We start from the raw sequence: 14,118 nt of genomic DNA, 5'->3' as shown, positions 1-14,118 counted from the left end.
TTCCTACTTTTTTTAGTGTTTTTTAAAATTATTACATTGATTGTATTACATAGTAATGTTGAGCATGTATATGCCTTGCAACTGAGCAGTATATATCTCAGAGAAACTTCCACAAGTGCACTTTATGTACATGCTTGTTTGAATCGTTGTTGTTAAGTAGCAAACAAAAAAAAAAAGAAAGAAGGAGAAAGAGAGGAAGAAGAAGGACAGGGTACAGGGAGAGAAAAGGGAGCACCCAAACATTCAGGAGCAGTAGAATGGTTAAGCAAATTGTGGCCTACCCAAGTAATGGTATAGCCATGAAATGTATCATCTGAATGTAATTAATGTAGATGAATCTCAAAAACAACGTTGAGCAAGGGAAGCAACTCACAGAAGAATACAAGCAGTGAGATTCCATTTACAAAAAGTTCCAAAACAGTAAAAATATGTTCAAAGGTAGTAAAATTTAAAGAAAAGCAAGGGAGTGATTATGATGTAAGCAGGGTATTTGTTAACTCAGTGAAATTATACCTTATTGTAAGTTTAACTTGTATTTTCTTGACTACTAATGAAGCTGACTATCTTTTCATTCAGGTTTTCTGTTTTGGGTTTTTTTTTTAACATCTTTATTGGAGTATAATTGCTTTACAATGGTGTATTAGTTTCTGTTTTATAACAAAGTGAATCAGCTATACATACACATATATCCCCATATCTCTTCCCTCTTGGGTCTCCAGGTTTTCTGTTTCATGAAGTGCTTTTCCAAGTATTTAGAATTTTTTTTCTTTGGGTTCTTTGTCTTTTTCTTATTGTGTCTTTATACATTTAGGAATTCTTTGTCAATTTTATGTGTACTCCATAGCTTTATTTTTACTTCCTTAATGATATCTTTGAAGGAAAGTTCTTACTTTTAATGTCATTGAATTTATCAAAAAATTTTTTTGCTTTTTCTCTTTTGTATTCTATTCTTCACACAGCAGTTAGTATGTTTTTTTAAAAACACACGCCAGAATTTATCATTTCCCTGCTTAAAAGCCTCAATTACTTTTCATTGCTTTTAGAATAAATCTGATTTAAACATATCTAAAAGGACCTAAAGATTCTGCATGCTGCCTGCTTCTCTGGCCTTATTTTTTACTACTCACCCTATTGTTCATTGTATTTCAACCACACTGAGCCTCCTTCTGCCACTCTTCTTCCCTTTCTCTGGAAAATTCTCCCTTGAGATAGTTTTATGTCTGGCTTATCAATCTTGGGTCTCAGCTAAAGTATCTTAGACTGGCTTTCTCTGATCACTACATCAAATAGCTCCCCACCCTCCAGTTACTCTCTCTTCAGTACTCGCTCTTATTCATCACTCTTTTCAAAGTCTGGTATTTTCTTATAAATTTGTTGATTCTGTTCTCTTCCCCCACCCCCTATTAACATATATTCATAAAAAAGGGATCTTATCACTTTTATTCATTCTGTATCTCCTGTGCCTAGAATTGTGTGTAACATAGGCACTCAGTAACTAAATAATCTATGAATGTCATCTGTCCCCAGATTATTTTTCAAAAAGTAATCTAACTCTATTTGGATCATTCTTTTGAATATTTATAAGAAAGAAAAAGACTCATGGCCCTTTCCCAAAGTGCTGATCTCTAGTCATGTCACTTTCTTATTCTTTGAAAATTTCATACCTTCCTTTGTCTCCTCAAGCCTCTCTTCCCCAACCCTGTTCTTTATCCCTTCATACTCATTAGATGACCATGTCTCATATTTCAAAGGAGATAGAAGCTATCAGATGAGAATTATCTGAAATTTCTATCACCAGTTCTATAAACCATCTTATATCTTCACCCATCTTCTCTTTCCTTCCTGTAACTAAGGAAGTAGTTTCCTTTTGTCAAGGTCTCTCTATCTGTGATCTGGATTCCATTTACTTCTGCTTTCTCAGGGACCTCACTGCATCAATTACTTCACCCCTTTCTTGTATCTTCAACTATTCTGGGTCAACTGGAGGTTTTGCATCGATGTCATACATACTCAATTCTCTCCTGTTGAAACAAGTAAAAGCTCTCTCTGGATCCTTTCTCTTTTCTGCTATGCCCCTTCCCACTTACCTCCCGTTCACTTCTCAGTACACTCCACTATACAGCTCTTGCTAATGCTGAAATTGAACTTCATGTTGTTCAATTCCAAGATATTTTTCAGTCCAACTTACTTTAATATGTCATTATCTCCTGCAGTTTACCATTACCTCCATCTTTTCTTTTTGTAGGTGTGTGAGATATAAACAAACCATTCAACACTTCATAAAGTGGGCAGTCTCCATTTGGAGAACTGTACACTCCCTTTATCTCGAAACAAGCTCTTACCTTGCTTTCTTTAACACATTCTCCAGAGTCTATTCCTGTCTCTCTAGCTGCTTCTTTTAAATAGCTATTATCAAGTTAAAAATTGATTATTTCCTGAGGTTTTTCTAATTATTTTCTCTTTGGCTCTACCAAATGAAACTTGATAGAAAAATTGAGCCTAACCTTGTCAGGTAAATCAGTCACATACCTTTGTTCTTTCTGGGAACACAAAGATTAGAGGCTATCATGATATCTAGAGTATGAGGATCCATTCTCTTCAGCACAGTGTCACCTGAAATAAAGACTTACTTGCTTTGTAGATAGTCGCTGTACTGTTCTTCCTTATTCCTAGAACCTTATATTTCTATCCTCTGGCTTACTCTTGACTCATCCATCTACCTTAGAAATAATTTCATAAGAAACCTTCCCTCTCCTCCTCTGCCTGACCTCCCACCACCTACCCATAGGTTGACTACCCTTTTGGGGTAGATCCTATAACATCTCCTATCACATGGTATTGTGATTATTTGTGTCACTGTCTCTCTCACAATAGTCTTATTCATCACAAAGTATACTGCCTTAAGAAATAGCATCTTAATTCTAAGATATCATCAATTGTAAGATCCATAGTCAGTTTTTTCAAGGGAAAAAAAAAATTGCATCCTGAAGGTACTGTAATTTCATTGCTGAACCATAGTGTGATCTTTTCTAAGACATTTAAGTCCAATTTGGGATTGCAAATCACTGAAACAAATTATAAACAGATATGTTTATCTACGGTTAATTTTGCATAACAACATGACAGTTACTTTATTGCTTGAGAACTGGTACGTTTCTTACAATTCTTACAAGTTTTTTACAATCTTAAGTCTAAGTCTACAGTATAAATGTCTATTATAATTAATGATATTCTGAAAGGTTAATGTGAAAGAACTTTAATTTCTTGGAAAAGCAATACTTCCTCTTTAGTTTTTTTGCCATCTTGGACCTTCCTCATTTTTGATATCTCACATTTATAATCACATTTATGGCAGTGTATTATGAATTATTAATGGAAGAGAAGATGTTTTCACAATTTGTTATAGTGTTAGTACATAGTAGTTGCTCAATAAATAAGTTTTAAACAAATAAATGCCTTTGAACTTGGTAAATTAAGGGTATAATCTAAAAGAGAAGAATGAAGATAAGGAAGAATAATTAAGTTCAAACAACCAAGAAGAGAACAAATGCTGGATGATAAAAGATAATTATGTACAAGTCTGGTTTAAAAAAAAATTGTAGTCATGGAGGTATAACAAAGGGAATTAAATTGGCTTTGACTGCAGATTATTTCTCACATAGCTGCTTTTTTTCCCCCCTCTTCTCATCTCAGTTGACTTTTAATGGCACGCAGCTGAGAATATCTTTAAGGATTTTTATATCTATAGAATAGAACACTTTGTAGAAAAACAAATTTGTAGCCTGTCAGATTTGTTTTATCAGATTTTTAAAAACTTTCTACATTCAGATAATTTTTGATACCTGTGAATGTCTTTATAAAGTTCTGTTTTAAAAGTATTACATTTAACAAAAGAAAGATTATAAGAGGCTGTGAAATTTAGACTCTTTAGGCAAACTTCAAGTTATCATGATTGATTTTAATTTGTAAACATATAAAGCGTGTCACAAAAATATAAAAATATCAAGTCAAGGGCTTCCCTGGTGGTGCAGTGGTTGAGAGTCCGCCTGCCGATGCAGGGGACACGGGTTCGTGCCCTGGTCTGGGAAGATCCTACATGCCATGGAGCGGCTGGGCCCATGAGCCATGGCCACTGAGCCTGCAAGTCTGGAGCCTGTGCTCCAAAATGGGAGAGGCCACAACAGTGAGAGGCCCGCATACTGAAAAAAAAAAAAAAAAAAAAAATCAAGTCAATTATTTGATTGTATTATTGCTTTTTATTATTTATGATTCTGCCTGAAACCATATAGTTGCTGCAATAACTTTTTATTTATAATTACTTTAGGAATATTTTGAAAAGAAAAGGTTAAAATCAAAAATGGAATTACTGGGAGTTTCATCCCCTGTCAAAAATTCTGCTGTCAGTTTAGACCTCCTTAACCTGTATATGGTAAATCAGATATCTTGCCAGAAGAAAACACCTGGTAAGTAAGTTTTTCTAATACCATTTTGTTTTGATTCTGATGTGATTATAAGACTTAGTTCTCTAATAAGTGTAATTTTAGAACTCAAAGGATGTGGAAACTAAACTAATTTTAAAACTTGGTTGCCTGGTTAAATAAGGTTTGTTAATTTTTGCTTAAAATATGTTTAATCCATTTATTTTTAGGTTAAGTGTTATATAAAATTAATTTTATAAGGTATGGTTAGACTTATTACAGTGCAGCTGTTTCAGTTATTACATTATTCTGTCTAGGCAGATAGTTATCAAAGTTTAGCTAAAGAGGGCTTCCGTGGTGGCACAGTGGTTGAGAGTCCGCCTGCCAATGCAGGGGACACGGGTTCGTGCCCCGGTCCGGGAAGATCCCACATGTCGCGGAGCGGCTGGGCCCGTGAGCTGTGGCCGCTGAGCCTGCGCGTCTGGAGCCTGTGCTCCGCAACGGGAGAGGCCACAAGAGTGAGAGGCCCGCGTACCGCAAAAAAAAAAAAAAAAAAAAGTTTAGCTAAAGAGAAGGAAATAAATGTATTTACTATCTTATACTATTTAGAGAATTTGTTTGAAAGGAAGAGCTGAAAGGATTTTTGTCAGTTTCCTATCTCGCAATCTGAATAATTTCATAGGCATTCCTGGGGTATTAACTATGGTAGTCTAATACTTCAAAAGTGCATTCCTTTTGGCATGCACTTTGATTCTTTACGTAAATAAAAAGTTTAATCAGAGTATTTTTTTCTCTCTAAAGGGAACTTGTGTCTGATATTTAATTTTTAAAATAAATGCTAAAATGAGAGCTTAAAGAAGTAAGAGAGTTCATAAATGATGGATAGAAATTGATCATATTGTTCTTAGTATCCCCTCTTTTCCTTTCTCTGCCATTTTTGTTTCTCCCTCCACAGATGGCAGTTTACACAAGTAAAAAACTTTTACTGTAGTAAAAGTAAATACATTATTCATGGACTTTGGGAATAAAAGCTTTTGTTGTAAATCTGTCTGTTGAATTTACCTTTTATTTTCTTCACTTATATAATACAGTGTTATCAACTATAGTCACCACATTTTACACTAGATCTTCAGACCTTAATCATCATACAGTTCAAAGTTTGTACCCTTTTACCAGCCTCTCCCTATTTCCCCTACTCTCCAATCCCCAGCCCCTGGAAACCACTTTTCTACTCCGTGTTTCTATGAATTTGACATTTTTTTTTTAATACTCTACATGTAAGTGATTCTACATTTTTTTTTAAGATTCTACAGTGCACAAGGGTTCCCTTTTCTCCACATTCTTGTCAACACTTGTTATCTCTTCTCTTTTTGATAATAGTCCTTCTGACATGTATGAGAAGATGTCTTATTGTGGTTTTGATTTGCATTTCCCTGATGATTAGTGATGTTGAGCACCTGTTGGCCATTTGTATGTCTTTGGAAAAATGTCTATTCAGGTCCTCTGCCCATTTTTAAGTTAGATTGTTTATTTTTTTGCTAATGACTTATGTGAGTTCTTTATATATGGTGGATATTAACCCCTTATTAGATACATGATTTGCAAATATTTTCTCCCATTCCATAGGTTGCCTTTTCATTTTGTTGATGGTTTCTTTTGCTGTGCAGTAGCTTTTTAGTTTAATATAGTCTCACTTGTTTATATTTGCTTTAGTTGCCTTTGTTTTGCTGTCAAATCCAAAAAATCATTGCCAAGATGGATGTCAAGGAGCTTAACCTTTATGTTTTCTTCTAGGAGTTTTATGGTTTCGAGTCTTATACTTTTCACTTTTTTTTTTTTTGGCCACGCTATGTGGCATGCGGGATCTTAGTTCCCAGACCAGGGATCAAACCCTTGCCCCCTGCACTGGGAGTGTGGAGTCTTAACCACTGGAACGCCAGGGAAGTCCCTCGGGTCTTATAATTAAGGCTTTAATCCATTTTGAGTTGATTTTTGTGTATGGTGTAAGATAAGGTTCCAGTTTTGTTCTCTTGCATGTGCTGTCTGATGATGAATTTATCTTTATGTATTTCCTTTCTCCCTTACTTTCTTTTCACTTATGCATTCAACATATGTTTACTGAATACCTACCATAAGTATTGTGTTGGATGCTGGGAATAGAATAGGAAGTGACAAGTTTGGGACATGATACCCCAAAATATGGCACCTTGGCATTTTGAATATTTTAAACTGAAGGAATTTGAGAAGCAGCATGTGCAGGAAGGATTCTCATGTGAGAGGTACCCTATACCTGGAGGAAAGGAACATCTTTATCTCCAAGACAGAGGGGCACTGAGAGGAATCTAAATGAACGGGACTGCTGTTTCCCCCAGTTTACTACACTTTGCTCATACCCTGTTTTTGTCCTGTCACATTCTTTATGACTTTCCATTGTTCGTCAAACCTAGCATTAAAATGCTCAGGTTTAAACACTTCTTTGGGTCTTCATTTTCTTTTTGAAGTTTTCTATGTAAAACCTATATTAAGTAAATTTGAATGTTTTCCTCTTGTTAATCCCTGTTTTGTTACAGGGGCCCCAGCTGGGAGTTTAGAAAGGTAGAAGATAGAGATATTTCTACTCTCCTACGAAAGCAAGACTTTATTAGTGAGGACTCATGGCTGCAAACAACAGACATTTAAAAATATATACTTACTTAATGTTGTGAACTGAATGTTTGTGTCCCCCCCCCCTCCCAAACTCATATGTTGAAATCTTAATCCCTAATGTTCAGGAGGGACATTTAGGAAGTGATAATGTCATGAGGGTGGAGCCCTCATGGATAGCCTTGTACCCTTATTAAAGAGACCCAGAGAGCTCTCTTTCCCTTTCTACCATCTGAAGGCACAGTGAGAAGATGGCTGTCTGTGAAACAGGAAGCAGGCCCTCACCAGACACCACATCTGCCAGCACCCTGATCTTGGACTTCGCAGCCTCCAGACTGAGAACTAAATTTCTGTTGTTTATAATCCACCCAGACTATGGTATTCTGTTACAGCAGCCTTGAAGGGACCAAGGCACTTAACTAAAAGGAAGGGCTGTGGTGCAGCCGGGCCTCAGAGACTGCTTGAATCAGGGACTTGAATACAGCCAAGATTCTTTCTCACTTCAGATATTAGCTTCATTCTCTCAGACTGTCTTCATCATTGAGGCTTAAAACATTATCTTAGGGGCTTCCCTGGTGGCGCAGTGGTTGAGAGTCCGCCTGCTGATGCAGGGGACCCGGGTTCGTGCCCCGGTCTGAGAGGATCCCACATGCTGCAGAGCGGCTGGGCCCATGAGCCATGGCTGCTGAGCCTGTGCGTCCAGAGCCTGTGCTCCGCAACAGGAGAGGCCACAGCAGTGAGAGGCCCGTGTACCGCAAAAACAAACAAACAAAAAAAACACATTACCTTAAAAAACTAATATTGCTCATCTCTCCTAGTTTTGCTACCAGGGAAATACTGAGATCTGTTTCTCTGGTTCTGAACTTTAAAAAATTCCACTGGAGGGATGTTGCCTTGCCCTACTGGTGCCAGGGCCCAGCACTGGAACAATTACTTATTTTTTTAACTTTTTATTTTATACTGGAGTATAGCTGATTAACAATGATGTGACAGTTTCAGGTGCACAGCAAAGCGATTCAAACCTACATATATATGTATCCATTCTCTCCCAGGCTCCCGTCCCATCCACGCTGCCATGGAACAATTACTTATAACCAGAGGGAACAATTATTAATTCTTCTTGGGTCAGATGGGTACCCATTAATTTTTCCAGAAAGGCAGGGTTTTATAACACAGAAAGTCTCCACTAGAACTACATAGTTGGTGCATGTGTAAAAGCATTTCACAGAAGAGTTGTCAAAAGTACTGAACAGACAAAATAGAGACTTCTATAAAGAGAGACAAGGATTCTGCTCTATAAAGTTTAAAAATCTAGTGAGGGAAATAGAGTTAATCAAGTACTGCAAACTATGGTAAGTGCTATAATAGAGAACTTATATAGCTTTATGGGAATGTATCAGACAACATCTGATATAGTCTGGGCATCAGGGAAGTCTTGGAGGAAGTAAAAAGTAGAAGTGAGTAGAGCCCCTTTCACAAGGAATATATAAGATGATGAAGAAAAAGAGATGATTTGACTTACTGTGATAGTATTGTAATGACTTCTAGCATATATATCAATAGAATATAGGTGGTTTTCGGTAAATTTCTAAAATGTACATTTATTTAATGAACATAGTATATCAAACAACGCTTTTAAAAGATTTTATTATTCTTATAGATTTTTATAAATTGTAATTTTTTTCATTATAGAAACTGTGAGAAAACCAATCCACATGAATATGAATAGAGACATAAAAATGCCCCTAAGAAAGCATGATATAGAGCTTCCAATGTCGCCTCCCTGTGTACCATCTAACCTCTGCATTGATGATGTAGAAAACAAGTAGGTTTTAGCTAAGTTGTATATTATTAGGTATTTAAAATGGGTCATTATTAACACTCATTTATTCATTGTAAAATGTACAAAGGATTTATCCTTCTAAGCTTCAGTTTTTATTTGTTCGGCTGTTATAATATTATTAAACTATTAAGACCTTTATCAAATGACCAAATGTCCACACTAAGTTTTTGTACACAGTTTCACTTTCTTTATCATAAAAATGTCTCTCTTGTAATAATATAATTTTTAGAAAACTCAGTAATATTATAACCCTGGAATGAAGAGAGTTACTTAGAGTTCCATATGTTTTCGAGTATTTGTGTAGAACAGTGTGAATTTTAAATAGATATAAAAAGATGGTCAATTTTATTGCCAGCTCTATTTTTAACCTTAAAATTTTATTTTCGTTAGTATATACTATCAAAGACTAAGCAGCAAGGAAGAATTTGATCCAGTTCAGGTGAGTTGTTTTTTTTTTTTTTGACAATTGTGACATGCCACCAAATGATATAAATTTTTCAAATACTGGAGAAAATTATAGTCCTTAAAATTATTCTTTTAAAAGTTTTTAATGTAAGGAACCTATACATTAAAATATTTTAACTGATTGCTTATGAGAAACAATTTGGAGTTTTGGTAAAGTAGACTAGGCCTACGCGTGCATAACATTTGATTCTGCTTGTTACTGACAAACTGCAAAGGATAATTCATTAGGAGATTCCTACTTTGGGTTCATGTGATCATTGAGCAATTCATCTCTTCAAACATAGTGATCAGATTATTTTATTTTACATCAAATTGTGATTTTCAATATTCACATTGTTTCTAAGATTATTTTTTAAAGTATTGCAAATGATTTTTTTTAGCAAATAATTTTTAATTTAAACATTTTTTTTTAAATTGAAGTATAGTTGATTTGCATGTCATGTTAGTTTCAGGTGTACAACACAGTGATTCAGTTATATATATATATATATATATGTATGTATGTATGTGTATATATATATATATATATTCTCTTTCAGATTCTTTTCCTTTATAGGTTATTACAAAATATTGAGTGTATTTTTCTGTGCTATACAGTAGGACTTGTTGATTATCCATTCTGTATATACTAGTGTGTATACATTAATTCCAACTTCTTAATTTATTCCCCCCTCCCTTTCCACTTTGGTAACTGTAAGTTTGTTTTCTATGTCTGTGGGTCTATTTCTGTTTTGTAGATAAGTTCATTTGTATCTTTTTTTTTATTCCACATATAAGCTATATCATATGATATTTGTCTCTCTCTGCCTGACTTCACTTAGTCTGGTAGTCTCTAGGTCTATCCATGTTGCTGCAAAAGACATTATTTCATTCTTTTTTATGGATGAGTAATACTCCATTGTAACTATAAACCACATCTTCTTTATCCATTTATCTATTCGTAGACATTTAGGTCTGCTTCCACATCTCAGCTATTATAAATAGTGCTGCAAAGAACATTTGGGTGTATTTATCTTTTCGGATTATGGTTTTCCCCAGATATATGCCCAGGAGTAGGATTGCAGGATCATCTGGTAGCTCTATTTTTAGTTTTTAAGGAACCTTCATACTGTTCTCCAAAGTGGCTGTATCAGTTTACATTCCAACCAACAGTGTGTAGGAGGGTTCCCTTTTCTCCACACCCTCTCCAGCATTTATTGTTTGTAGACTTTTTAATGGCCATTCTGACTGGTGTTGGGGTGATGCCTCATTGTAGTTTTGATTTTCATTTCTCAAATAATTAGCAATGTTGAGCATCTTTTCATGTGTCTTTTGTCTACCTGTATGTCTTCTTTGGAGAAATGTCTATTTAGATCTACTACCCAGTTTTTGATAGGTTATTTGTTTTTTTGCTGTTGAGCTGTATAAGCTGTTTGTATATTTTGGAAATTAATCCCTTATCAGTCTCATCACTTGCAAATATTTTCTCCCATTCTGTAGGTTGTCTTTTGATTTTTGTATGGTTTCCTTTGCTGCAAAAGCGTTTAAGTTTAATTAGATCCCATTTGTTTATTTTTGTTTTTATTTCCATTATTCCAAGAGATGGATCCAAAAAGATATCGCTGTGATTTATGTCAAAGAGTGTTCTGCCTATGTTTTCCTCTAGGAGTTTTATAGTATCCAATCTTACATTTAGGTCTTTAATCCATTTTGAGTTTATTTTTTACATTGTATTAGAGAATGTTGTAATTTCATTCTTTTACATGTAGCTGTCCAGGTTCCCCAGCACCACTTACTGAAGAAACTGTCTTTTCTCCATTGTATATTCTTGCCTCCTTTATCATAGATTAATTAGCCATAGGTTCCTGGGCTTTCTATCCTGTTCCATTGATCTATATGTCTGTTTTTGTACCAGTACCATACGTTTTGAATACTGTAGCTTTGTAGTCTGAAGTCAGGGAGACTGATTACTCCAGCTCTGTTTTTCTTTCTCAAGATTGCTTTGGCTATTTGGGGTCTTTTGTGTTTCCATACAAATTTTTAAAAATTTTGTTCTAATTCTGTGAAAAATTCCATTGGTAATTTGGTAGGGCTGCCATTGAATCTGTAGATTGCCTTGGACAGTGCAGTCATTTTAACAACATTAATTCTTCCAATCCAGGAACACAGTGTAATCTTTCCAACTGTTTGTGTCACCTTCAGTTTCTTTCATCAGTGTCTTATAGTTTTCAGAGTACAGGTCTTTTGCCTTCTTAGGTAGGTTTATTCCTAGATATTTTAATCTTTGTGATGCAATGGTACATGGGATTGTTTCCTTAATTTCTCTTTCTGATCTTTCATTGTTAGCATATAGAAATGGAACAGATTTCTATATATTAATTTTGTATCCTGCAACTTTACCGAATTCACTGATGATCTCTAGTAGTTTTTGGGTAGCATCTTTAGGATTTTCTATGTATAGTATCATGTCATGTGCAGTGACAGTTTTACTTTCTGTTTTCCAGTTTGGATTCCTTTTATTTCTTTTTCTTCTCTGATTGCCATGGCTAGGACTTCTAAAACTGTGTTGAATAAATATCATATGATATAGCTTATGTTTGGAACTTTTAAAAAAAGACAGAAACTGTGTCCACAAGAGTGGACATTCTTGTCTTGTTCCTGATCTTAGAGGAAATGCTTTCAGCTTTTCACTGTTGAGTATGATGTTATCTGTGGGTTTGTCATATATGGCCATTATTATGTTGAGGTATGTTCCCTCTATGACCACTTTCTGGAGAGTTTTTATCATCAAGGGATGTTGAATTTTATCAAAAGCTTTTTCTGTATTTATTGAGATGATCATATGGTTTTTATTCTTCAGTTTGTTAATGTGGTGTATCACGCTGATTAATTTGTGGATATTGAAAAATCCTTGCATCCCTGGTATAAATCCCGCTTGATCATGGTGTATGATCCTTTTAATGTATTGTTGGTTTCGATTTGCCAATATTTTGTTGAGGATTTTTGTATCTAAGTTCATCAGTGATATTGGCCTGTAATTTTCTTTTTTGAAGGTGTCTTTGTCTGGTTTCTGTATCAGGGTGATGGTGGCCTCATAGAATGATTTCGAAGTGTTCCTTTCTCTGCAATTTTTTGGAATAGTTTCGGAAGGGTAGATGTTAACTCTTCTCTAAATATTTGGCAGAATTCTCCTGTTAAGTCATCTGGTCCTGGACTTTTGTTTGTTGGGAGTTTTTAAATCACAGATTCAATTTCAGTACTTATGATTGGTCTGTCATATTTTCTATTTCTTCTTGGTTCAGTCTTGGAAGATTGTACCTGTCTAAGAATTTGTACATTCCTTCTAGGTTGTCCATTTTCTTGGCATATAGTTGTTTGTAGCAGTCTCTTATGGTCCTTTGTATTTCTGTGGTGTTGTTTGTAACTTCTTTTTCATTGCTAATTTTATTGCTTTGGGTGCCCTCCCCTTTTTCTTTATGAGTCTGGCTAAAGGTTTATCAATTTTGTTTATCTTTTCAAAGGACCAGCTTTTAATTTCATTGATCTTTTCTATTGTTTCCTTGGTCTCTATCCCATTTATTTCTGCTCTGATCTTTATGATTTTTTTCCCTTCTACTAACTTTGGGTTTTGTTTGTTCTTCTCTCTTTAGTTGCTTCAGGTGTAAGGTTAGGTTGTTTGAGGTTTTTCTTGTTTTCTGAGGTAAACTTGTATCACTATAAACTTCCCTCTTAGAACTACTTTTAGCAAATAAAATTTTAATCAATTAGAAAATGCACAGATTGTGATTAAAGCTTGAAATATTAAGGTCTAAGGCTATATTATTCATTACCCTTTCTTTCCTTCGAATTGCTAAAGTTATACTAGAGAAAGATAACTGTGATACTAAAATCTCTTGGAAATCTTTTCACCTGTAATGTGGGTTAATGAAACTCAGGTTTCCCATCTTTAGGAGACGGCATGTAGGAGAATGGGGCTTGAGGATGGAGGGGACCAAGTGTGATAAAGGCAAATGAAAAGGAGCTCTTAAGTATAATCTTAGTTGACAACCTCTCTTTTCTTAATAAGTCTTGTCCATTACTGATGGGCTTGCCTTTCCTTGGGACTTTTTCTGCAACCCATGATCTTTTTGCACTTCTATTTTCACTTTCATCTTCTCTGGTTTTTACATTTTGGCAAACCAAATTATTGTATCTTCTTTCATATAGTCATCACAAGTCATGGACTCATATAGAATGTTTGGACCTCAATTCAACAGAACAGAAAACTGCAGTTTCACTCCACCATCTTTTTCAGCTGAATTATCTTCCAATAGAAATATTACAAAACTAAATTTCATTCCCAGAATAGCACCTAGTCTTCAGAAAGTTGCATATGAAGAGAAGCAGAATGAACAGATATCTTTGGATCACGAGTTCTTAGCATTTTGATATTATTATATTTTTATGATATATTCCTTTCTCTTTTTATAGATTTAAAAATATTAGTTGCGAATTGCTATAGATATAGCTAAAATAAGTGTAATAGTTCCTCAAAGGTCAAAAACTTAATTCTCTGCACTGTAGAAGATTATGAATCCAAAAACTGGAGTGTTCTTTAAAAATCTTTGAAAAGAATCATTTTTTATAAAATTGATAGTGAAATTGAAAATCGTTCAGTGTGTTATATAGTAGTATGATTGTAATCACAGTAAATATCTAGTTGGTGATGTAATGGTGGCCCGGTAGACATGTTATGGAAAGGCTCTTGTGAATAGGAGTACATAATCTCAG

General features: G+C 34.8%; 1 protein-coding gene across 1 annotated transcript in view; it reads left to right on the top strand.

Moving 5' to 3' along the window:
• Window positions 1-14,118, top strand: part of REDIC1 (regulator of DNA class I crossover intermediates 1) — a 71,407-nt gene that overhangs the window by 346 nt on the left and 56,943 nt on the right. The window contains 4 exon segments of the mRNA XM_065888107.1: window positions 4,325-4,463; window positions 8,754-8,886; window positions 9,295-9,343; window positions 13,555-13,760. Of these exon segments, the coding sequence (XP_065744179.1) occupies window positions 4,358-4,463; window positions 8,754-8,886; window positions 9,295-9,343; window positions 13,555-13,760 (494 nt within the window). The 5' untranslated portion in view covers window positions 4,325-4,357.

Source organism: Phocoena phocoena, chromosome 11 (genome assembly GCF_963924675.1).
Source record: "Phocoena phocoena chromosome 11, mPhoPho1.1, whole genome shotgun sequence".
Lineage (NCBI taxonomy): Eukaryota > Metazoa > Chordata > Mammalia > Artiodactyla > Phocoenidae > Phocoena > Phocoena phocoena.
Note: the sequence above shows the minus strand (reverse complement) of the source record. Positions and strands in the feature narration are given on the sequence as shown.